Source organism: Mandrillus leucophaeus, unplaced genomic scaffold (genome assembly GCF_000951045.1).
Source record: "Mandrillus leucophaeus isolate KB7577 unplaced genomic scaffold, Mleu.le_1.0 Scaffold18, whole genome shotgun sequence".
Taxonomy (NCBI): domain Eukaryota; kingdom Metazoa; phylum Chordata; class Mammalia; order Primates; family Cercopithecidae; genus Mandrillus; species Mandrillus leucophaeus.
This window is the reverse complement of record NW_012101809.1, coordinates 6,832,963-6,858,691: the sequence shown is the minus strand read 5'-3', so window position 1 is coordinate 6,858,691 and position 25,729 is coordinate 6,832,963. Positions and strand designations below refer to the sequence as shown.

The 25,729-nt window shown below is 40.5% G+C and overlaps 1 protein-coding gene across 1 annotated transcript in view; it reads right to left on the bottom strand.

The window, feature by feature from the left end:
• Positions 1-25,729, bottom strand: part of SORCS3 (sortilin-related VPS10 domain containing receptor 3) — a 618,532-nt gene that overhangs the window by 80,342 nt on the left and 512,461 nt on the right. The window contains exons 12-14 of the mRNA XM_011977522.1: positions 20,534-20,610; positions 17,557-17,648; positions 6,745-6,852 (exon numbers count right to left, since the gene is read on the bottom strand). Coding sequence (XP_011832912.1) covers positions 6,745-6,852; positions 17,557-17,648; positions 20,534-20,610 — 277 coding nt within the window. The remainder of the gene's footprint in view (positions 1-6,744; positions 6,853-17,556; positions 17,649-20,533; positions 20,611-25,729) is intronic.

Sequence of the window (25,729 nt, the reverse complement as noted above, 5' to 3'; positions counted from 1 at the left end):
CATCTGGAGAGCCACTGCCTGAGGCTGCAATAGGCCCTCCAGCTTGTCAATCAGCCCTTTCCTCAGCTTTAAGTAATAAGAATGGTCACATTTCAATGCCAATCCTATCTACCTTCCAGAGTTGTTGGGAGATTTCAATAGGATGGCATTGGGAGTTATACCTGATGCAAATGACGAGTTGATGGGTGCTGACGAGTTGATGGGTGCAGCACACCAATATGGCACAAGTATACATATGTAACAAACCTGCACATTGTGCACATGTACCCTAGAACTTAAAGTATAATTTTAAAAAAAGTGAAAAAAAAAATTAGGAAACTTCTAAGCCATTTCATAAAGAAATATATTTTCAACACTTCATTAGGAAATGCAATTGGTGAAGCAATTTATAGATAGGGGAAGTATGTAAAAACTGTGTCAAAAATTCAAATGATATTTTTAATATATTTACAATTGATAAAACCCCATGGGCATTCTTGTTCAGGGTCAAATTACAACCCATGGGCCATGTCTGGCCAGCTCTATGTTTTGAATGGCCTACAAGCTGAGAGTTGTTTTTACATTTTAAATGGCGGGGGGAAAAGCAAGTGAAGAATTGTATTTTATGACATGTGTGTGAAAATTATATGAAATTCAAGATTCAGTGTTCATAAAGTTTTATTGGAACACACTGACGCCCAATCGTCTCCATACTGTCTAAGGCTGTTTTCACCCACTAGGGTAGAAGGATTGAGTAGTTGCAACAAAAGCCCTGTGGCCAGCAAAGCCTAAAATCTTTACCGTGTGGCCCTTTACAGAAGAAGTCTGCCTACCCCTGCTCTAGTTGGCCGAAGTTCTTCCCTGCAAGTGGCCTGTTTCTTGATCATTAGATCACGGAGATTATCAATATCTCCAATGTTCTTCAATAGAGGTTATTCTTTCATTTAATCCTCACAACCACATGAGAAAATGGGAGCTCAGAGCGGAGTGAAGCAAGGCACTAAAATCACATAGGTGGTAAACAGCGAGCTGAGCATTTTCCCTGGAAAGTGAATCTCCAAAGCCCATGCTCTCAGCCACTATACCATCCCTCCTCCTGAGCCCACACAGCAATCTGTTGATCAAAATAAGCTTTTTCCTTCCAGGCTGTTGCCAGTCCCCAGTATACCCTACCATCATCCAATACCCTTTCTGCAGGCATGCATTCTGCTTTTGTGTTCATTGGCACAAACAAGAGTGTGCCTCTGAGTTGCTGGCAAGCCTGGTGACAATCTGAAGGTTATGAATCAAGCAGCCAGCCTGAGAGGTGATGACTTGGGAGTTCCACCGGATTTGCCGATTACTCAAATGACTTACTTTGGGCAAAGTGAAATCAGGCTCTTCCAGCAAACAACAGAGAATTGAAAAACAGATCAATGGAAGCAGCTCTGGTTCATTTTCAACGACTTTATCGGATGCAGTTACTAGAGGCTAAACAATGCATTTAAGCTCAGGGCTGAGCCTCTGCATTGTGCTAAGGCTGTATTTAAAAGAATGATCCCTGCTAGGCATGTGGTCACAGTTTTTTTAAGTGGAAAAGGCTTCATTTAAAAAAAAAAAAACCTCTGCAGCTTTGGGGTTCACATAATTTTCTAAGCAAAATTATCTCTCTCCCCTTCATTTTGGCTATTAGTCCTGCTGGTGGAAATTACAATTGGATTCATAAGAGGAATCAACAAGGCAATTGACCCTAGCCAAAGGTATCTCTAGCCCTTTTCACCTCTCACTTTCCTCTAGTGTCCAGCACATTCCTACCACTCCATGTCTTCTCACACTGTTCCACCCATCAGGAATGTCCTTGCTCCCTATTCTCTGTATAGCCATGAACCCCTTTATACCCACTCTGTCTTCAATCACATCTTTGATATCTAATGGCAACTAAAATGCTTCCCATACTGGCCAGGCGCACTGGCGCATGTGCCTGTAATTGCAGCAATTTGGGAGGCTGAGGTGGGCAGATCACTTGAGCTCAGGAGTTCAAGACCAGCCTGGGCAACATGGCAAAATCCCACCTCTATAAAAAATACAAAAATTTGCCAGGAATGGTAGCATGCACCTGTAGTCCCAGCTACTTGGGAGGCTGAGGTAGGAGGATCACTGAGCCTGGGAGGTCAAGGCTGCAGTGAACCATGACTGCATCACTGCACTCCAACCTGGGCGACAGAGTGAGACCCTGCCTCAAACAAACAAACAAACAGTAACAACAACAACAACAACAACAAATTTATACCATACCTTACCATTTAATCATTACCTAATTATTTCATGTATTTATCGTACTTTTTCAAATGGATTGTGAATTAACATCAAGAACTAGGTCTGCTGTGACTTGGAGTCTGGCAGCACAGCAGGCACTCATCATACTAAGTAAACAACTGGTATACTGCCATTCTTTCCCCACACACCTTGTTAGTCCTTGACTGAACAAACCTTAGAGAATTATAGTACCTTCCTTCAAATTTTACCTCCAAGCCTGGAGCTTGAAATTCCCATTTCTTGCTCTTATTTTGCCTCTTTCTGAACATGTGAGCTGAGCCTCAGCATCCTCATCTAGGCAATGATGCCAATCCTATCTACCTTCCAGAGTTGTTGGGAGATTTCAATACAATCAAGTTTGAAAAAGTGCTCAATGTGATACCTGGCACACACACACACAAAAAGAGAGATGCTGAATAGTCACAAGTTGGCTGCAAGGTCTTCACTGGGTTCCTCCAAATCAGACTAAACTCTCCTTAAGCTTTTTAGACATTCACTCATGGTAAGAAGTATCTGATCTCTTTCAGGGAAGCTGTGCTTCTCCCTTCTAAGATTTTTTTTATCTAGGAAGCTGCCAGGTTCTCTCTGGCCCCTGTAAAAGTTTAGCTAAATCATAGCCAATTGGTTCAAACATTTCTTATCAGGAAAGAATTTCAAACATAGCTTTGAGGATGCAGGAAAGCAGTGTTTTTCTATCTGATTCCACATCTGAGTCAAGCTAAAGAAAAGCTCTCTTTAAAGTGCTAATCAAGGGACAAACAGCCTTTCATGAAATAGTGGACAAAAGAGGTCCAAGTGCTGCAACAGCCACAGGCATCTCATCATCTGGAGAGCCACTGCCTGAGGCTGCAATAGGCCCTCCAGCTTGTCAATCAGCCCTTTCCTCAGCTTTAAGTAATAAGAATGGTCACATTTCATTTTGAATTAGGCTAGACTAGATGGTTCCCATCACAGTTACTGGGGGGGGATGCTGAAATAATAACATTTGAAAAGACAGTAGAAGAAAGAGCAATAAAAGTAACCAATTCCCAGGCCTCCACTCTGAGGACTGTCTCCCATGTAAATCCTCCTGCAAAGCTACAGTGTTAGAAGTGTCCATGTTTCTGGAGCACTGGCCTCCAGGACAAGTGGAAACTGGGCAGATTCTTGTGAAAAGTGGAGGAAATCAGAATCGTTCCCAGTAAGCTCCTCATTCTCCAGCTGCCCTTTTGTGCCCACATGCCATTCCACCCCAATGCATCATAACCTCCATACAGACACCTCTACACACACATGCAGTCTGCTCTGATTCCTATCCAACCCCAGCCCCCATGATGTGCAACTACTGCATTCTGATTATAGCATTCCAGAATCTCTAGAGATCTATAATCAATGTCCTAACATGCCAGAGCCATGGGCCAGAAAAATCACAACAATCACAACAAAGGTAAGATTTTTAGAAGTCACTTGATTCTTCCATTTAATAATTCATTTATCCAGTACATATATACTGTTAAATCCTCCATGTTAGCACAAGCCTGGTAAATATATGGCACTGAAAGAACAAGACACACAAAGATCCTCCCTCATGGGAAGTTGCAGGGATGCCTGTGTACATGTGCACATGTGTGTGCATCCATCTGTCTGTCTTAAAGGTAGATGAAGACGGAGGGGAAAAGATATACAAAAATTAATACCCTTTGTATTAATATGTATTATCTAAAGTGCTGTGAAGGCAAAAATAAATCAGGCCAGATAACATATAGCATGGGAACCCACCCTGATCTGGCAGGCTATGAGAACTGATATTTAAGCTGAGATCAGATATATACTTAGAAATTTAGTTGTTTAAATAGGGAGGCGAGGCTCATTCTGGCAGATACAAAGAACCTGGGGGCAGGAAGGCACCAGTGTATCAGAAAAGGGTGGCCAGGTCAGGGAGGCTGGAGAAAAAGCCCCAAGCAGGTGGTCAATATAGATACTTCTGGGCCATTCTATGAGTTTAGAATCTATCCTAAAGGCAATGCAAAGGCCTCCATGGGTTTTAAGAAATCTTGTGATTTGATCAGATTTTTTAATTTCAAAAATGTCACTCTGGATACAGGTCAAATTCCCAAATGTGACCTAAAATCTTTCATAGTCTTACCCCCTAAACACCCAGCCACCCTCTTTCATGGTTCTTACCTTTGTTTGTGTTCTTTCCTTTGCCTTGAAATCATTCATTCATTCAACGATTACTGACTTCCTACTACATGCCAATCCCTGCTTTCCGCACTGAGTTTATATTAGTGAATAAAACTACTAAAAATCTATGCTTTCTTGGAACTTAAATTTCATTGTCTATTATACGGCTTTTCACTTGTGAACTGCTATGAAAACTTCCAGACCAAGTCAATTGTCACCTACTGTGTGTGTGAAGTCTTCGTTTTCCTCTGCTATCTCCTGGCTGTATAACTAGGGTACCATGATGATTACTTATCCCCACCTACTGTCACCACTTTAGCCTGAGAGCTCCTTGCAGACAAAGAATTTCATTTGCCTTTGTAAAATCTCCTAAGATCTAACAAGGTCTGATATATATTAGAAACTCTCTAACTGTTAAATATATAAACTCTCCAAATCAATGGATAAGAGAAAGCAACAGAACCTTAGAGTGGCTGTTTTTTCTCCCTGACCACACTGAGCTAAAGAGAGAATCAGGGTTAACAGTAAGAGGAAGGATACAGCGTTCGAATGACCTACTTTATTAATAAGTTTTCAATTCAATGGCAAAGCTAAGCATTCTTGTCCCCAAATGGACTCCCTGTCTTCACAGTTCCTACAGAAATACATAATTTTTAAAAACTCCTGTTTCAATCTTTGCCATTGCCATTCCACGAATGGGCAACCCTGGTAGGTCAGTTGGTTTCAATACCATTTTCAAATTTAGAATACAGACAGAAATCACCTCTTGGCAACCCTTCCAGGGCTTGTCCAGCTATCTGAAGAGTCCTGACAAAATCTTTGTTGTTTCCATACAAAAGAAACTCTGAATTTAACAAAATGTTAAAATAGGTAACTTGAATTGTTTATACTTGTTTTGAGGAATGCTTCCAAGATCCATCATAATTTCATAAAAACACAAATACCTCTGCTTCCCCCAGATCCTCTATAAGAAAATAATTATGCTCTATTCTCTAAGACCTTGATAAGCAAGATAAAACAGGCACAGAAGCCCTGCCAAGCTCTTAGGGAGTCTTGGCCAGGAGGAAAGGAAAACAGAAGTGCTATCTCGTCTTTTCAGTAAATGGTTTGGCTCTGAGGTCAATCTCCCTCACATCCATGTGACCAGCTAAACTCCATCTGAAGCCGAGAAAAAAATTATTACCATTTAAGATTAGATAAACACAGAACTTAAGCTGCGGCCTTAAACTTGCTAGGGAATATCAGGTCATGCAGAGATTGGCATACACGTGGTATTGTTCAAAGTAATGCCCAAAAGAAGATGCAATGAGTTCTAATAGGCCTCACAGAAGAGAATGGGGCCAAACTATGAGATTTGATCAAAATTGCATAAATATAATCATAAAGAATTTTTTTTTATAACTGATCACTTAGTGGCTCCTAGACTGGCTTTTCTTCCAAGTCCATCACCATTGGAAAAAGACTAATTCAAACTATAAAGAAATCTATGTGCATAAAAGTTAAATTAAGAGCAGTGTCCCTTCGAGTAGGAAGGTCATACACCCTTCCACCGAACCAGCACAGATGCATGCTATGAGCCCTTCTGTGCCAACCCCACACTATAGCAAATACCCCTTAATTTTGCCCAAGACTCCACTCTGTCCAGTGAAGAGCTAAGGTGTAAGGTGCTCCAGGCAATTGGGAGTGGGGGAGGTGGTGGTCAGTATTGGTTGGTGGAGGATTACGGTTACCCACTCACCATGTAAACGTGTGCACACATAAACACAGGTGATCAATTTCTAAGATTAAATCTTATTATAAAAGAATATAGAAAAAAAATTTACAGTGAAATAATCTGAAGTGAAATAACTGTGGAGTGTGTGTGTGTGTGTGTGTGAAAGAGAGAGAAAGCGACATATCTTAAAATATTTCCTGATTTTAATAAGTTGACTGTTTTACTCCCTCCATCCCTGCCCCTGCTCCTTATCTCCCACTAGACTGTTTCAGAAAGAGAAAAAAAAAAAACCCATCTAATGGCATAAGTTTTCTGTTTAATTGGGTTTCAAATAAATGGGAATTTGCTATAATTCTTTAAATTCTATTAGAAACCTTGACTGTTCAATTAGGACCCTAGCCTCTCTAATCCTGGCAGTAGCTTTTTGAGTTTGTAGGTACAAAAATAAGTATTTCCATTTTATAGATGAGGAAATTTTGGCCCAGTGATTAGACCACTTTGGTGTAGGGTTCCCTGGGAAAAATCCAAGCCCTCAATGAAAGTAGAACCAGTGTCTCTGGTCTTCTTCCTACCACAGCAAAAGAAGTACTCACGTCATGATGTGGGTCTCCATTCCTGCCTCCACCAGAGCCCCGTCAACAAAGAGAGGAACCGAAGTGAAACCATACTTGTCCCAAGAGTGGCCCTCATCAAAACTCACCCTGTGTTGGAAACAAGTACACAGAAAAGACAGCTGAAAATAAAGCTAAACTCTTCCGTAACCATTTGTCAGGTTATTAAATTTTTCTCTGTATCTTGCTTTGTGGCAGTGTGGATTATCAATAGCTTTTTAATCTTCAACATCTCCTCATATTATTATGAGATTTGATCAAAACTGCATTTCCAGACTTGGGCGGAGACAGCACCTAGAGCTGCAGATATATTTCAACACATTAGATTCGACAAACAACCCAAGTAGGAGGGCTTAGTGGATGGAGTGTCACGTTTCAAGTACTCAGAATGGAACCTGAGGTTCAATTTACAGCAAAATCCATTCAGCCCTTGGAGGTTCTGACACAAATTGAGTAAGGCTGGTGGACCCGAAGGAAAGGGAGGGGGTTTGTCTTTCAGATCAAACCTTACAAACAGCAATTTTCTATTTGTTAAAAACATATGTTAGGATCATTTTCCCTCCCCAGTGCCACTTTAAGGGGCTTTTAGGGATGACCACTGAGAGTCTGAGATGTTCTGAGCAACACTGCCCCATCTTTCATCCAACGGTAAGAGGAAGGTCTGGCCCCTTGTGGAAACAGAACCTGCAGTGCTTTAAAGACATGCAACTAGTGGAGGAGACTTGAGCAATTCTGAGTGCTTGTTTCCTTTCCTTTCTTGATATTATCAAGGACCTGTCTGCCCCTTGATTTAACCAGGGGGCATAGCCCAAGGACCATCTCCTCTGAGAAGCTTTTCTCAGCATCCCTTCTTCCCTAAGACAGCCTTAGTTTCTTCATCCTCTATGATCAGTTTTGCTCTGGCTGATTCTTAATTCTACTCTATTTCCATAATTTAGGATTAAAATTCCCTTCTGTATGTTCCTATAATACCCAGGCCTTCTCCTATCATAGTGCTGACTACTGACTCCTTAACTGATCTTGAATATCTCAGCTCAAGATTATAAACTCTGGGAGTTCAGAGATCATGTATGTCTTATCATTGAATAACCCCTTAATAACAAATATAACACAAATATATCTCTCTTACAATGCTCCTCACAGTATGTGTGTGTGTATATACACACACACACGCAAATCCTAATATATACACATAATATATATATATATTATATATATATAATGGTAAATAATATTTCTGTGAAGGTTTTTTGTTTGTTTCTTTTTCTTTTTCTTTTTTTTTTTTTTTTTTTTTGAGACGGAGTCTCGCTCTGTTGCCAGGCCAGAGTACAGTGGCATGATCTCGGCTCGCTGCAACCTCCACCTCCTGGGTTCAAGCCATTCTCCTGCTTCAGCCTCCTGAGTAGCTGGGACTACAGGCACATGCCATGAAGCCTGGCTATGTTTTTGTACTTTTAGTAAAGAAGGGGTTTCACTGTGTTAGGCAGGATGGTCTCGATCTCCTGGCCTCGTGATCCACCCACCTCAGTCTCCCAAAATGCTGGCATTACAGGCATGAGCCATTGCGCCCGGCCATGTTTTTTGTTTTTTTAAAGAGACAAGGGTCTCGCTCTGTTGCTCAGGCTGGAGTGCATCAGCATGATCATAGCTCACTGCAGCCTTGAACTCTTCAGCTCAAGTGATTCTTCCACCTCAGCCTCCCAAACACCTAGAACTACAGGTGTGTACCACTGGACCTGGCTAATTTTTTTCAAAAAATTTATTTTTGTAGAGGTGGTGTCTTCTTTTATTGCCCAGGCTGGTCTCAACCTCCTGACTGCAAGCAATCCTCCCACTTCGCCTCCCAAAGTGCTGGGATTACAGGTGTAAGCCACCATGCCCAGCCTAAACTGGGAGTATTATTTTTAGGTCAAACACTATACTATTAATTCTTCTATTCTTAGTAGTTAACAGAAAACCCGGCATATAACTGATACTATATACATGTTAAATGAATACATGAATGAAATAATAAGGAATAATGACAGACCCTCTTTAAATCTATCCAATCATTTCTCAAGCATGACTTACACTGGCACCCATAAGCTGGATGTGAATTACCACCCCATTAACAGCCAGCCCACATGGTTCACTCTCTACTCACTTATTTCTTTGTCTATCTCTCTGTCTCTCTCTGATTTACTCTCTGTTTTATCCTCTCTGTCCCAATGTACAGATTAAAAACAATAATAAAGTCAATCTTTTAACCCAGCTAGAGTAGCCAGTCTCTCAAACAACAATTTTTGCATTTATGGTATACCTTGATCCATGTTCACGAATGAAATGCAGACAGTCTGCCATAAACATCTTTATGAGTTCCTAAATTGTCATCATCTGTCTTGAATTTTAAGGACTTGATTATTTCAGTCTTTTTAAAAAAATATATTGAAGGCTAAATAATCATTTAAACTAACCCCAAGAAAGTTGGGCATATCTAAATTGCTTTTCATAGAAATGGGTTTCTCATTTCAAAAGTGAAAATATGTATAATTGGGAATGAACTTTACTTTTTTTTTTACCATGTATTCCATCAGTTCCTAAAATAATCATAGTTGTTTCAGAGTGTGTTGTGGCCACTAACAAGTGAACTCTGGCCGGTAAGTCCAGAAGGTAAGAAAGTATTAGTTGGGATTTTTGTTTGGTTTGTTTTGGTAACTTTGGACAAACTGGTTATTGTCTTGGCAGATGAAAGCCAAAGTGAATTTAAGGCCTCTCTCTGTCTCATTCTCAGGATTTCCTTATCAATAAAAGGTCAGCATGAGTCATGTGCAATGGTGTACGCCTGTAATCCCAGCACTTTGGGAGGCCAAGGCAGGTGGATCACCTGAAGTTAGGAGTTCGAGACCAGCCTGACTAACATGATGAAACCCTCTTCTACAAAATATGAAAAAAGAAAAAAAAAATTAGCCAGGCGTGGTGGCGCATGCCTGTAATCCCAGCTACTTGGGAGGCTGAAGCAGAAGAATTGCTTGAATCCGGGAGGCAGAGGTTGCAGTGATCTGAGATTGTGCCATTACACTCCAGCCTGGGCAACAAGAGTGAAACTCCATCTCAAAATAAACAAACAAACAAACAAACAAATAAATAAGGTCAGCATTAGCAAAGCAAATTGCAGTGAGTGCCATGAGCACTGCAGGGAAGGAGGAATCTTCATGTCACAGCCATAATGAGCAGGGCACAGGACAACCATCTTTATACAATGAAGAGAAGACCCACAGAGAGCAGACTCAGAGAGACCATCACAGCCTACCAGCATCAAGATAGAACCTCCAGATGGGGAGAGAAATTATAGATGATCAAGGGCCTGCTGTATGAAATGAATTCACACAGAAGGAGCAAAATCCTTGCTAGAGGAAAGAGTGGATCAGCAGATACCTAAAGGCAGGACGAGAAATGCCAAAGTCCAGGTAGGAAAGGTAGCATAGACAATAACTGAAGCCCAAGGATGACATAAGTAAGCACAAGCAAGTGGGCAGGACTCCAGAGCTAGGGTGATCTGAGATCAGTGATTTCTAATACTTTATTCTCACGCTGAGGCAGTTATGAAGGACAAAACTCCTTAAAGAAACTCCAAAAAAAAAAACATTAGAAAACTTAATCTCTTAATTATCAAATATTTGGGTCTGGATAGGCTGCCGTTTGTGAAACTTATTATTATTTGATGACTAGAAGTTTTCAAATATCCTGAGGTGATATATTATATATTGAATTCTATATTGAATGGTATCCCCAAGGGATGTACCTTCTCCTTCTCAGGTCAGTAGCTCATTAATGGCCAAGACAAAGGTACTGCAAATTCCTTAATAGCTCCACAGGTGAAATTGAAATCAGTAGGATTGCCAATACTCAAGGAGACAGAAGCAAAATTCCGATTGATCTCCAAATAGTGGCAACATAGGACTACAGACTCAAAGTCAAATAAAATGAATTTATCAAAATGTTACTGATGCCTACTACTATGTGCCTGATCTGGCAGTGACCTCAGGTCTAGGGATACAGAAATGAATAGAAAGTTCCTGGCTTCCACAGAACTTACTTTCTAGTGTGAGGAGATGAACAATATGGAAATAAATCAATGCAAAACTATGAGTTAGAAATAAGTATCATGGAAACAACTAAAATAAGGTGATTTGATAGTCACCAAACAGCTACTTTGTACTAAAAATTTAAGAAAGCCGTTTCTACGGAGATGACATTTAAACTGAAATCTAAATGATAAGTGGAAGTATCCATGTAAAGATTCAGGAGAAAACCATTACAGAGGAAAGGTCTAATATGAAAAAGCTGCACTGTGAGAAGAACAGAAAGATGGTCAGTGGTTGTAGCTTAGTGTGAACAGGGATTAGTTGAAAGAATTAGAAGAAGAAAGTAAGGCAGAAGCCAAATTATGAAGGACCTTATTTTCAGTTGAAATAATATAATTTGATTTAAACCTTAAAAGACAAGTTTCAAGTCTCTTTGATAAATGGATTATCAAGACCCAAAGTGGATTCAAGGAGATGAGTTGGGGAAGGGTGGTAATTTAAGAGACCACACCAAGATGGGGCTTGGATGAAGATTATTATAGGGGAAAAAATTGGAAAAATTTAGGTTATTTTTAGAGATGAAGTCAATGAATTTGGTGATAAAATATATACAGGTTGCATGAGCAAAAGAAAGAAATCATGGAAAATATTGATTTGCAGGAGTGTTAAGTAATTGACAGCGAAATTAGAAAATCAGGAGAAGCAGTGTTTTTGTTTGCTATTTGTTGTTGTTGTTGTTTTGTTTTGTTTTGTTTTGAGACAGAGTCTCGCTCTGTAGCCAGGCTGGAGTACAGTGACACATTCTCAGCTCTTTACAACCTCTGCTTCCTGGGTTCAAGCGATTCTCCTGCCTCAGACTCCTGAGAAGCTGGGATTATAGGTGCGCACCACCACACCCAGCTAATTTTTGTTTATCATCTGTTTGTTTCTGTTTTGGTCCATGTTAAGATTGCTGCTTTTTGGACTTCCATATTGTCATATTGTTAAGAAGACCTTTGGATGGATAGATCTGGATTTCTCATCATAATTGGGGATGTAAATTTGGAAGTCATTTATAAGACAGAAACAACTTAAAGCAGAATGCTTAATTCAAACAAAAACAAAAACAAAAAAAACCCACCAAGACCTACAACTAGAGAAATGAGATTAGCTAATAAAATATATAAAGCTGAAAAAAACTGGAGTCATTGGTCAACTACAAGTTAAATATTTTCTGGCAATGCCACTATCATGAGAGTTAATCAAGCCACTGTGAGTCTAGGATGTACTCACAGATATATTACAAGCATAAGAAAAGAAATCATCCTTCTACCCAATCCTAAATACTATGTTCAATTTTAATAATTGTAGAAAAACTGACAATAAGAGTAATTACAGGTAAAAAGCAAATGGTCCTAAAAACAGGTTATAAGAATTTTAGGCAGCTTACGGAAAAAGAAGAAGAAAAACTGAATTAATTACCATTGCATCTTAATTTTTGTAAATGAGAAAGTTTCCAAATATTTTAAAGGTCTATTTATCGACTACCAAAAAGGGATAATGTCAGTGAAGGAAATTAGACAGAATGTAGTCAGATACGTGGAACTATTAATTATTTAACATACAGATAGAATAAGGGAGAAAAGATTTCCATATGACCCTTCTAAAGAGAACAGTCAAATATTTGTGGATAAGAATATAAGTTCCCAAGTACACAGTCCCATTCAACAGTGTATTCCAGCCCCTACACTAATGCTAGATAAATAATATATGCTCAACAAATATGTATGCAATAAATGAAAAAATGAATAAAATCTATCTTGAGTTGCATATCATGTCATTTCCCAGAACTTAGAAAGGCTTTTCTAGCCTAAGATATTTCTAAGAAATACATTGAGGTCCTTCCCAGCTGTACTTTTCTAAAAATCATATGTAATTCTGTTGCAGGCTTATTCTGCATAGATCTGAGTGGCAGATTACAGGTCAATGGGCAGAGATTACAAGTAGGTTTATTATTGTCCAGCATGAAAAACAATCTTTCTAACAACTAAAGCCATTATACAAGATGGGAACTACGTACGGTGGGTATTTGCAGGTCGATTAGCACTGTGATATTCTGGTAAACTGAGGTAACTCTTTGGGGATATCACAAAAGTATCAGCTATACCAAGTATAATACTAGTTTAAATGACTTCTATAAGACCTTTTCCTACTTCAGGTGTCTATGACTATGATACTGACATGACATAAACTAAAAGGAAGAGAATCTGCCAGTAACAATCAGAATCCTCCTCAGAGGTCTCTAGCACAGAAATAGAGAGCTACAGTGGTCATTGAGAATCAGTGTTCCTCCCTCTGGTAAGGTGTATTGCTCCATTTCATTTTATCCCCAGTACATGAGGTGGTAGCATTTTAGCCACCTGGAAGTTCTTCAGAACAGCATATGCAGTTTTGATTTTCAGAGGCATGTATTGTTTAGAACTATTGTTTTCATTTGAAAGTTTCTCTGAACAAAATGCTAGCACGCACAACCAAAGAAACACAAAAGGCCAGGTGATGTTTTCCTTTCCGTTTCCAAGAACATCCCATTGAGAGACGCTGACAGCTTGTCAGGGCTAAGCAAACAGTCACATCCCGTCTACCTGCCCATTAGGTGCTCTGCTGATTGTGAGTTTTCATTAGATCTCTGTATTCAGTGGCGGTCCATTGTTTATCTCACTCTAATGCTTCTCAGGTACAAAGGACATGGAGGGTTTCCCTGAAATAGCACTAGTTCTAATCTCAAAGCATTCAAATGTACATGATCACAAACAGATGGGTTCATTTGTATGCTGTTTTGTGTTCACGCCTATCTGGCTACCTATCATTTCAATTTGTAGGAAACAACATGCCTTGTTAGCCTAGCTAAAGTTTCCCCAGCTTTTCAATTATTACTCTTATTTTCTCTTAAAGGCAATGTAGCTATTATTTAAATCTGAGAGCCACTACATCCCAGTGGGTAATCTGGTGTCTTTTTCCTTTTCAAATATTAATATACGTACATCTGTATATAAAACAATGTCAGTCTGAGATCTATGACAGAAAATGGCAATGAACTGATTACCTATCTTCCTCTTAAAATGAGCTATTTGTTTACCTTGAGGGTTGTCACTTAATTAGAAGCTCCTGGTAAAGAAAAAGTTGGCTTAAGTTTCAGAAGCTTTTATCTCACAAGCAGGAGACAAAATCAGTCAACAGTTTCATAAGAAAACATTGACGATAATAACATTGTCAAGCCCTTACAAAACACTCACTTAGCCTTTGAAAGAGGCCTGCAAAGGATAATTCCCAAATGAGTTTGTTGTTGCTGTTGCTGTTGTTTACTAACACATACACTCAACAGCTTGCATTTAACCCCTTCCAGGGACCGCCTTAGAGAATAGCATTCATAGAAAGGCAAGTAAGCAAAAATCATGGTCTCTGTCATGTTCAAGAAAACATTTGTAGTATTTATGACAAATGGCAGTATCAACATCCTATAAATGGAGATAATGCCATTTCAAAAGCTTAGTTTGAAAAATCATTCTTGATACTTTGTAAGTTAGAATAGTCAAACAAATGGAGGGTGATATTATCATTGCTATTATAAGAAGAAATTCAGTGGGAGTGCAGTTCTTTTTTTTTTTCCCCTGAGCTCTGTAAACATCTTTTACCAAGAAAAGAGATACTACATTGAACAAGGGAAAACTCAAACTTTGTAGTGATGACTTTGAGAGTCATGATTTGGTCCTACATAAATATTCCTAAATGAATGTTGAGTAATTTTCCCAACTTGGATGGTTTCCTTCCAGGCATAATCAGCCAAGCACTCCGTTTGGAAGTCAGGCAGCCTCTGGAGATAAAACTTTCATGGATCAGACTGAACTGTTAGATGTAAGGATGCTAAGATTTGACAAAACCAAAACTCTCTTCCCTGTACTCCTGCCATGTCAAATATGCTCTCCTCTTCTACCACCAAAAGGAAATGACAAAAATAAACTCTTTCTTTCCTCAGCACAAGGCAACTTCTGCAGAATGCTTTAAGAATCAATGATTAAGTAAGTGCTAGGTCCCTACATAATCAAGGAGAGCGATGGCCAAGTTTAAGGGCTGGTTGCTAGCCCCTTCTCCAGGACTTACAGGGAAGAAATCAGGCCAGCTACACCTGTCTGTAGGACATTTATCAACTCTCTTATGAAGATTTAGATGGAAGTTTTTAACATGATGGGAGCTAAGAAACATTGCCTTTCTTGGTTTAAAAACAAGCTTGTTTTAAGACTCAAGCTGTCTTCTCTGAGAGTGCAAGTCCTACTCAGTCCACAATAGAGACAGCTCTTTCCTCTACAGAGGCAGATGGGTTTTGATAGCAGAAAAAATTACCTACCAGACCAACTTTAATCCCTTAAACTGGCATGTAAGTTCGTCTGAGTCCTACCTACCTCTATCTACATTTTTGGTCTCAATCAAATAGTCTCCTGAACACCCCCTACATTACTTGAATTCTGGACTTCAGTCAAAGTTTTCTCTTTCCTTGGCTTGCCTCTCACCTCTCCTGTAACTCCTGGTATCCTTCTCTCAAAGGTCAGCCCTCATGCCACCTCCTGCAGCAGGAGGTGAGAGAAGGCTGCCAGGCTCCTTACATACCAGGCTTCAGTATTCCAGCAATACACACAGTCGGCATCCTTTAGCAGACATTGCTTTCACTTCTAGTCATGCATGTACTGCCTAAACATCTTATCTTGAGTATAATCTCCTGGAGGGCAGGGACTATGTCATAAGCCTAGGTGTGCTTGTTATAGTTTATAGAAAATTAGCAGCCAGAACAGAAGAGCATCCATGACAGAAATCTAACTTGGTGCTGCCAGGTACACATGTCTAGCCTTGAGAAAGGTATTTAACATGTTTGCTTTTTGATGCCATTGTAAGTGGGTGATAGAAAGGTACCTACATATATAGGTTGGTTAAGCATTAAATGAGATAATTCATGTAAATGGTTTAGAACAGTGCCTGGAATGTAATAATCCCTCAATAAATACTGACAGTCATTAATATCAAGCAATTCTAGTATTTGGATACTACCAAAAAACCATATAAATCAGTAGTAAAAGGATAAGAAACAATTACATTGGGAACTTTTACAAGCTCATCCTTGAGGTGGGAGAGCACTCCTCTTACAAATGGCTCCATGCATCTTTTTAACATTTATTTGCACAATCTCTCCATATCATAGTGGTAGAACTATTTCACTATATACTAGGTTGAGCTTTAAGAAACTGGTAATATTTGATCATTTTTGACCTAAAAATGGCGATTTCATATGGTTTCACTTAAAATGGTCAAATTGAGAGAATCCTTCTTAAGTCTTTGCCAAAGGGACTGAAGATTGGATTTGCCATTAGGGAATCCTAAGCCTTTCCTGATTAAGGTCTGATGCTTTCCAGTAAAACTATTACTCTGAACGTGTTTATCGCCCAATATCTAAGACCTGGTAGTTAGGCCAGGGTCCACCTTCCTGCCCATGTGAATCTGACCAACTGTACTGTAGATAGGATATTGTCCACCTACAAATATTCACTCTTCCAAATATTCCCTTTGCTGAATCTGAAGCCTGAAATTCTTTCCCTTCAGGGCATAAATACACATGAGACTCAGCCATTCCCTGCCAAAAACACAAAACAACAGCAGCAACAAGTCGTCGTCGTCATCATCATCATCTATTCTCACTCAACTCTGTCCTTGTGGAAGGTCTTGCATCATCATCATCATCTATTCTCACTCAACTCTGTCCTTGTGGAAGGTCTTGCATATACACCGTCAGCTCCATTTCATAATCTTACTCTTTGAAAGCAATAATCTATACTGTCTCTATTTCATTTCATTGCTTATCATCCATTCAGTCGTTTATTTGTTTATAAATCTATTACAGTCTAACTTTTATCCCCACCTCTGTTTCAATTCTACTCTGACAAAAATCATGAATAACCTCCTATATTGCTTAATCCTAGGTTGTTTTTATTCCATAACTGACTTGATCTGATTGTAGAATTTGATGCTATTAATCACCCCTTTCTTCAGCATTCATGAAAATATTTCCCCTGAGTTTCTATATTTTGGCCATTTCTATTTAGCCTGTCCCATAATTTCTTCCTGCACTCTGAATATTGGTTTTCGGCAGAGTCCATAGGAGTCCCTGGTTTCTCCCTGTACTCACTCTCTTGAGGCACTGAGCCCACTACCATAGCTTTAACTACCACCTAGTGGCTAATGACTTCAAAGCTAAAGTGTCAGCCTAGACCATTCCCGATCTTCAGATATTTGACAACTCATGGCCATTTCTGCTGAAATATTCATAGAAACCACTAACTCAACTTCTCTAGAACTGAACTCAGTATCTGTTACATGTACTTAACCCTCCTCTTCCAATTTCCATCTCTCCTGTTTTGGATTACTGATCTTGGCTACTTGAACTGCAGGTCCTTCCTGCTGTCTTCTGCCTTATCTGACCACTCATTACCACCCACCATATTCATTACCCCTCCCCATCTGAATTATCTGGCCTACTATTGCTACTTATGAGTTAGATGATGTAAAAGCTACTAAATGGATGGATGGATAAATAAATGGATGAGGAAATGTACAAATGGGTACAAAACCATGCAGAATAACTCATCACAATTCTCTCCACTAAAAAGCTGCTCATTAGCTCATTAATAGGGTAGGGAGCTCTCCTTACCACAAATGCCTGACTGGCAGAGGTGTGTGTTTCATGGCCACGAGGGCGCCACCCCAGTCTAGGAACCAGACATTGTACTCTTCATCAAAGATCTGGAACAACAACAACAATAACAACAATCATAGCAACACCTTACATTTGCATAGTGCTTAACAGTTTACAGTCTTTCACATACATTGTTTCATCTAGGTTCTAAGCCTTCCAACAGCACTATCAGATAGTTTTGTAAGTATTATCTCCATTTGATTGATGAGGAAATGGGATCACAGAAAACAAATAACTCTCCCTAGGCCACTCAAATTGCATTTCCAGGGCTCTTTCCACTATTAGTACTGTGAACCAGCATGCTACATGAAGGTGAGGCAAAAAGGTGCATGCTCAATTAGATAACCCAAAGCAAAGTATGACTTCGAAGAAACTCCCCTATCTTTCTAGGTAACTAAGTTACTACTCAGCCTTCTCTTCTTCCTCAGCTATTCAGACGTCTGCTAATTTGTCAATGTTTTATAGTGTTTTATAGTGTTGTTTATACATTATCTAGGAACTTAAAAGACAATTTTCCACCAACTATGGTAAAACTAATAACTGATATAGCCACCACCTCCCTGCAAGTTGGATGAAGACCCAAGTTGGGTGTCTATTAAGTCCCTACTCTAAGTAGTCATTGGAACACAGTATGTCCAGGGACCTAAAGTTATTCATTCTTTATTTCATCTATTTGTCTGTTACTTATCCATCCATTTACTCATTCATTCACTTATTCAGTGTTCCATCCATCCATCCATCCCTCCATCTAACCACAGGCATTTTCTAAGCACTAACTGCAATACAAGGTTCTGAGTCAAGAGAACTTCAGACCTAAGCTCACATCTATCAATGCTTATATGAGATATGACTTTTAAATCTTCAACCTTAAACAGGAAAACTATTTCTCCAGCAGAAAACTAATCTCAACTTTAGATCTTCTAGGGGAAAGTATGCTTGGAGAATTCCTACAGCACTTAACCATTGATGGTGGTTTATGCAGCCTAGATGGAGACGTTGGGATGGTGGGTTAAGTGAAAAGGGCTATAAGAGGATAAGGAGGTACACACAGATTTAAAGGGGGAATGGGTAAGAGGAATGGGGTCTCCTATATATATGCCCCAGGGAACCTTAGAGAGAAAAAGTAGTTTCTCAGTCCTAAACCTCTTTTTTTTTTTTCATATTTATCTTCAAAGAAAAGAAAAATGTCCCTATTTATGACGAGCCTCAATGCACAAAGGACCTAAGGGTGATTCACTTATATTCCAGATATAAACATAGACTCTGAGTCTGCAATGCTAGGCTTTTCTCTCCAGAGCTTAAAGGATGGCTCTGTGATAAGCCACATAATGGAACTGCTGGGTTGAAGCCTAAGAATGAGGAACACAGGAGGAGGCACTGGGGAGGAGGGAGAAGTTATCCTCATCCTTTCCTCTTGATTTTGCCATCTGGCCACTGCTCATTTTTGCCCTGTCTAGCACTGGAGTGAAAAAGTGGATTCCTTAGCTGTTTAAGAAAGGAGGAAAGAAAAAGTATTGACAACAATGGTCAGGTGAGCTACTTCTTGAGGTAGAGAGACCTCCAGAAATGGTTTGTCTATGAGGATATTTTGTACCAGATGAGTTTGTATTCCAGCTTCCACCCTCCTTTGGCTCTCATAATAGGTTATTTTTACATTTTGAAGCGTATGATCTTATTTAAGTATCTGTTCCCCAGTCACCTGATTATGACCTTGTGGGTAGGAACCTTATTCTTGACTGTGTGCCTTGCAGTACTTGACATAGTTGCTTTTGTCTCATAGGTACTTGGTAATCTTTACAATGCTGGTAGTGCTGACACGGGTGGAAATGTGGATGATGATGGTGGTGGTGATGACAATCTTCACTAAGGGATCCAAACAGGAAATTATCTAACTAGAGTTCATATGATGACTCTACCTTTACCATCAAGATATTCAGTGTCCTTCTCTTGTCTTCTCCATGGAGAAACTGTCTCACTTTTAAGACTTAGTAAAATGTCACTCCTCCTTGTGATGTCTTTCCCGGTTTTTCCAGCAGGAGGTATTCCTCTCTTTTCTCTGTGTGCTAATAATGCCACTAAAATACTACTATCACCCTGAACTATAGTTAGTTGGTTATAAACCCATTTCTTCTATTTAATTTTGAGCGTTTTAAGGAAAGGGACTCCAAATTATTCAACTGCTTCCTGGAGCCTGACACCTAGTTGACATTGTATAAATCTATTTGTCCAATATAGTAGCCACAAGAGAGTATTTAAATTTAAATTAATTAAAATAAATAAAATTAAAAATTAAGTTCCTCTGACATAGTAGTCACATTTCAAGTGCTCCATAGCTGCATGGGCAAGCACAGATACAGAACTTTTCCATCATCGCTGAACATTCTATTGGACAGCACTGCTGTAAGTGTTTGTAAAACTGAATTAACATTTCATGCAGTTATATATCTATTAAGCTGTTTCATACTTACTCAAGACAGTCTACACAATACTTAAATAACCACTGACTTCCATGGCTTTGTCAGTTTTAATGTTCTAATCCTTGCATTTTGTAGATACAGAAATACATCCCCAAAGGTGAAGAGAACAACTTGCCAAGAACTCTTGGCACACTAATGATAAAAACAGTTTTATCAGTTGTATCCTCAGCAACCAGCACAGTACTTAGCATCTGGACCTGTTTCATACATATGGCTGAAGGAGAGAATAAGTGAACTGGGAAAGTTCCAGTTCCTCCTATTCTCTGCCCAATGCCCTTCTCATTTTACCCCATTACCCCTCTAACCTGCCAGCCAAATTGACCAAACTGAACAGCTGCTTCAAGTGTTTTGAAACTACAAAGTCATAATGAGACTGAGAATCTATAGGATGGAGAGAGAGATTGGTAGAACTTACTCTAAATGCCTCCTCCCTTTTTCTCAATTCACCCAGTTACCTGTCTCCATGTGTTGCCCCCATCGGAGGAGATGAACACACCAATATCAGTATATGAGAGCTCCGGGCCAATGTTGCCTGAAACATAAGCAGATCATTTGAGATTGTCAGGAGTTTACCAATTAAGTGTGCTTAGGGCTGGGGGAGCAGAGAGTAAAGGTTTTCTAAGTAATATTTACAGCTAATTTGTGCAGTTTCTTTCTTGGTGTCATATCAGAAGCCCAGCAGGAAGAAAAACCCAATATGGGAGAAAATTTAAATAGTATGACAGAAGTGCATCATTCAATGACATGAGTCAAAGACTGAATATCGATTAGTTCAGGTCTCTTGAATTATTCACTCTGTATACCAATAATCTCTTACATTGCTCCTGACAGGTGTTCCCTAAAGGAAGCAAAGACTGGAAGAGTAGACACATATGGAGAAACTGAGCATAGGAGCCTGAGAAAAACTGGTGTGTGTGTGTATGTGCGCATAACTGTGTGTCTGTGTGTTTGCAACTTGTCAACATGTCCTTTGAGTGCCAGGCAGTTGAGTGACCCAATGGCACAGACTATGTAACCTAAATTATACAGTGCCCAGAAGAAGATGACCACACTCAGCATACCATGGCCATCAAACATGGCAGGAAAAGAAGTCACCTGGCTTATGCCTGGACTGACCACACTTGCTGCTTCCATCCTTTCACACTCTCCTCTTCTCTCTACCCTTCTTTTTCTTCCCCTGGCACTCCATCACCTTGTGGCTATGCTTATTAAAAAGAAAGTGGTCAAGCTTTTCTAGTCCATCTATATTGATTTAGTTTTCCCAATGGGCAGTCCTCTTCTCAGAGCCTAAAAAAATGCCCCCAACCTAATAGTGCTCAATAAATAATTGTGGAATGAATGAATGGGAAAAATGATTGGATCATGTTCTAACATTGACGTGCACTTGAGGAGGTTCTGACAACCAGGAAGGAACCCTAAACATGTAAGAGTTTATCATATTGGCTGATTTTTTTTTTTAAATAGCAGGAAGAGAATGTTAGCTCCCACACATCTGTAGCCTAAATAGGAGCACAACAAAAATGCAATAATGAAAATGTTAATTGAGTTCCTGACATTTAATGCTTCAAGATGAGAAATTAAAGCCAGGCTACAGCTTGTCAAGCTCCCATCAGCATCAGGGAGCACACAGATAGCCAACTTGTTTTGAGACTCAAGTTTCCAAAAATAACCCCTGGGCTCAGGGTTCAGGGTTCAGGCAGTAGGTGTGAGAGGAGTAGGGAGAGGCTTCGTGAGTATATCCATCGAGTTCTGCCTGGAATTTTGGATTCAACTCCCCAGATACAGGTTTTAGAAGACACAGGTGAGGAAAGTAAAGAGGAATGGGGAGGAGAATATCAACCCAAGTTGCTTGGTGGTTGTGCTAACCTGGAGCATTGTGTTAAGAAGGATTCGTTGGTTTCAACAGAATAGAATGTGATGGTGATCAATAGATGTCTACCAAGGGTGACAGAGAGAGAGGGAGGCAGGAGCACAGTTGCTCCAGAGCTGTGTATCTTCCATCCCTGGCATGGCTTCTAAGAATCTAGTTTATCATCCCTCACCTTCCTTAGAAGCTGGTTCTGTCAACATCTTCAACCTCTCTTTCAAAGCTCGACTAGATGGATTTTGGGGGCCTTATGGTGGTAAGAACCCAAGGCTCACAGTGAACTCTATTTGTGGAAATATCTTCTGTCAATTGAAAAGACCCCTGAAAGAAAATGCTACTGATCACAGAGATCAGAAAGTTGGTTTCCAGATGAACGGACAGAAAAGATGTACCCAGGAGGAGTTGATCTTTGAACATGCACAGTTCCTAAGTGACTCTGTGGGTGATTTCTGATAGGAAGAGCTTGAGTTATGTTGTCAGAGAAGGAGGATTTGAAAAATAAACCTTGCTGGCTGAAGTGGAATTGGCGCCCAGCTAGTGAGTTCCAACCACGTTGGAAGAAGGGGATGCAGCTGTTGCCCACTTGAGTGGTATGATGAGAGAGGAGCGGGAGTGAGATGGAGAAGAAGAAGAAGAACTGGGATCTCTTCTCACCGACAGCTTGGGTGGTAAATGACGGAGGGCCCATGCCCCTTTTGGAAGCTTTAAACAACTTCCTTTTACCCTCATTTCCTCCCAGTGCTATCCTTCTCTGCTCCTTAAATATTTTTGAAAAAAAATAAAAAGGAGAGAATTTTGAAGTCCTCTGAGGGCTAGCAATGCTTCTCTTACCACCACTGATGCCAGAGGGATCTGCTGCCCATACGGGGTGGCTACAGGCTCAGTGGGGGAGGAATCTGACAGTGTACAATCAATGTGCCCCTGCAGGGACAGGGGCGGGAGGAGGGTTGCCACAGAAGGAAAAACAGGAGGGTGCAAACATTCAGAGTTTACAGGAAGCCTAGCAGAGAGTCTGGTTAGCTGTGGACCTGGCACGGAAAGGGGCTCAGAGACAGGTCTGGCTGAATGGTTACAGAACAGAGCACTAGAGGTGGAATCAGAGGGAGAGTGGGCTGGAACAAGACACCTGTTTCCACCTGCCCACAGTCTCTTCATCTCTAAATTGAGGAGGATAGTAATCGCCATTTCTACATTATTGTGCAGTTGTGCAATCAAGGCAAGGAAAGTGCTTTGCATGCTGTAAGGCACTGTGAGGATGTGAGGTCTTTAATACTAGCTTGAAACCAGTGTGTTAAGGATATTAGGAACCCCAGTGTTTCTGCTTGCAAAAGGCAATTGCCAAACTCTCCATACTGGAATTCCATCTGCCTTCGGAGATGTCCTCAACAGGAGTTAGAGATGAATCTCAGGCTATACTTTTACCCACGCAGCTTACCTGAGACCACATCTCAGTTCAAGGTGGGGAAAGGGAGTCAGCAGTGGAAGTGGAGAGAGCCCAGGGTGGCTGACACCTGAAGGAAGGTGGAAGGCACAGATGTGGGAAAGGACCCTGCAGAGGCAGGCTCCATGCAGGCCACTGAAGGTAAAATTAGCTGACCTCATAGTTATCTTCCTGATGGCAAATAACCTCCCGGGGTGACCAGAGCAAGCAGGGTAAGGAGAAGCTGGGTATGAAGAAGCATGCACCAGTGACTCAGCCCTGGTTTTTCATCAGAATCTCATCAGCTGAGTTATATCTCTCCCAAAAATCCAGGGCATGGCAAAAAGCCTCAAGAATTACAGGGGGAGATAAAAAGGAATTAGCAATTCTGATACATATGGACAAAAAAATTCAAAAATAAATCTTTAATGTCTTTGTGTTCGCTAATTTACAAAGTACTAATTGAGAAGCAATATGCTTGTCACAGGTAAGAACAACTACCATTAATTCTACCTTATGATGGTCTGAGCACTCTGCTGGATCTTTAGACACACACTTCCATCTCCAATTTTTACAACACCCCCACAAGGTAGAAAACATTCCAGTTTTACAGATGAGAAAAATGAAGCTCGGAGGTTAAAAACTAAGCCAAATGCACAAACCTAGTAAGTGTCAGGGCTCAGCCTGGAAAGCAGGAGGACAAGGTTCCTGAGTTTCTCTGTGTGCCTAGTGTATGCACAGGATTTATGGATTCTGTTGAAGGAGATGAGCACATTATATTCTTCTGATGTAAGAAGAAGAGTTTTAACTTCTATAATATTAATGATGATGATAAGTGACATGTACTAAGTATTCAATATGTCCCAGGCACTGTTCTAAGCATTCTACTTATTTATTTCTTATTTATTGAGCCAGAGTCTCACTGTGTCACCCAGGCTGGAATGCAGTGGCACCATCTTGGCTCACTGTAACCTCCACCTCCTGGGTTCAAGTGATTCTCCTGCCTCAGCCTCCCTAGTAGGTGGGACTACAGGCATGCGCCACCACACCTGGCTAATTTTTGTATTTTTAGTAGAGACAGGGTTTCACCATGTTGGCCAGGCTAGTCTCGAACTCCTGTTCAGGTGATCCTCCTGCCTCGGCCTCCCAAAGTGCTGGAATTACAGGCATAAGCCACTGCGCCTGGTCATTGTTCTAAGCATTTTAAATTCATTGCTTAATTATATCCTGCAATTATATTATTCTGGTGCTATTATGCCCACTTTGCCAATGAAAACACTGAAGTTCAGAGTGGTCAAGCCACAAAGAACAATACCTGGCTACACATTAAACATTCAGATAATACTAACTTTTATTATTCATCCCTACTTTTTGATGTAGCTTCCAGTTCAGCCCTGGGTCTCCTGTAGGTCTTGAGGAGAGGCATAGGGTCCAGCAGCCCTTGAGTTGGGAAGACCAATCCACATGGATTGCAGAGTTTGAGGATCACTCCTCCAGCCAGGGGAATAGCAACAGGGCCTGCCCTTATCTCTCCCCAGCCTGGGCTCCCTGAAGCCAGTGGTGTTAAGCATAGTTGCTCCCAACCATCTGGGGTCGACAGGAGTTGACTGAAATGCTAGAAGGCTATGCCAGCTGTCAGTCCGATGAGAGTGGTTGGTCACTGGTGGTATGTAAAAGCTCACACAGTTGGAGGCTTGGACAAGGAAGCCATGCCTAGAGAGTAGGAACTCCAGGGACCAGAGCTTTGGGTTGATGAGAGAAAACAGAATGTACCAGCTCCAAAAGTCACTGTGAATTTATCTGCTTTCATTAGAAACATAAGCTGACCAACACCAGAGCTCTAACTTCTAAGATCAGCAGGCTGCCTTGCTTGATGCCATCAATGTATTCCTGAAAAGGTGTATGGAAATGCAGTGCATGCTAATCAGAGAACACTCTGCCGAGACTTCAGCTTTCATCTCGGAGTTGCTTTATCTTCATTTCCGATTGATGCTCAGTGGACAGTGATTCCAACAATACAACCTTAAGTTTTTCTGCCCTTTGCCCTCAGGCTCTCAGCCAAGTGGTTAATCATGTGTAAATAAGCCTTTACATGCACCAGAGACCTCCTGATTAAAAACAGCGCTGGGATGGAACCCTTTGTAAAGAATCATCTGTGTAAAGAGAAAACAACCCCAGCTTATATTTGATGAGCTAGGAAGTTCATCTATCACGTTTTCTTAAAGTGTGGATGCCTATTATAAACAACCATTCTGATTGGTCAGTTTACTTGGAGAGAAACTCTGGCCTCTTGCTAAGCACAGGGGACTGTTCTGTGTCCCTGGGGAAGATGCATGAACTTAGGAATTACAAATGCCTGGAGCT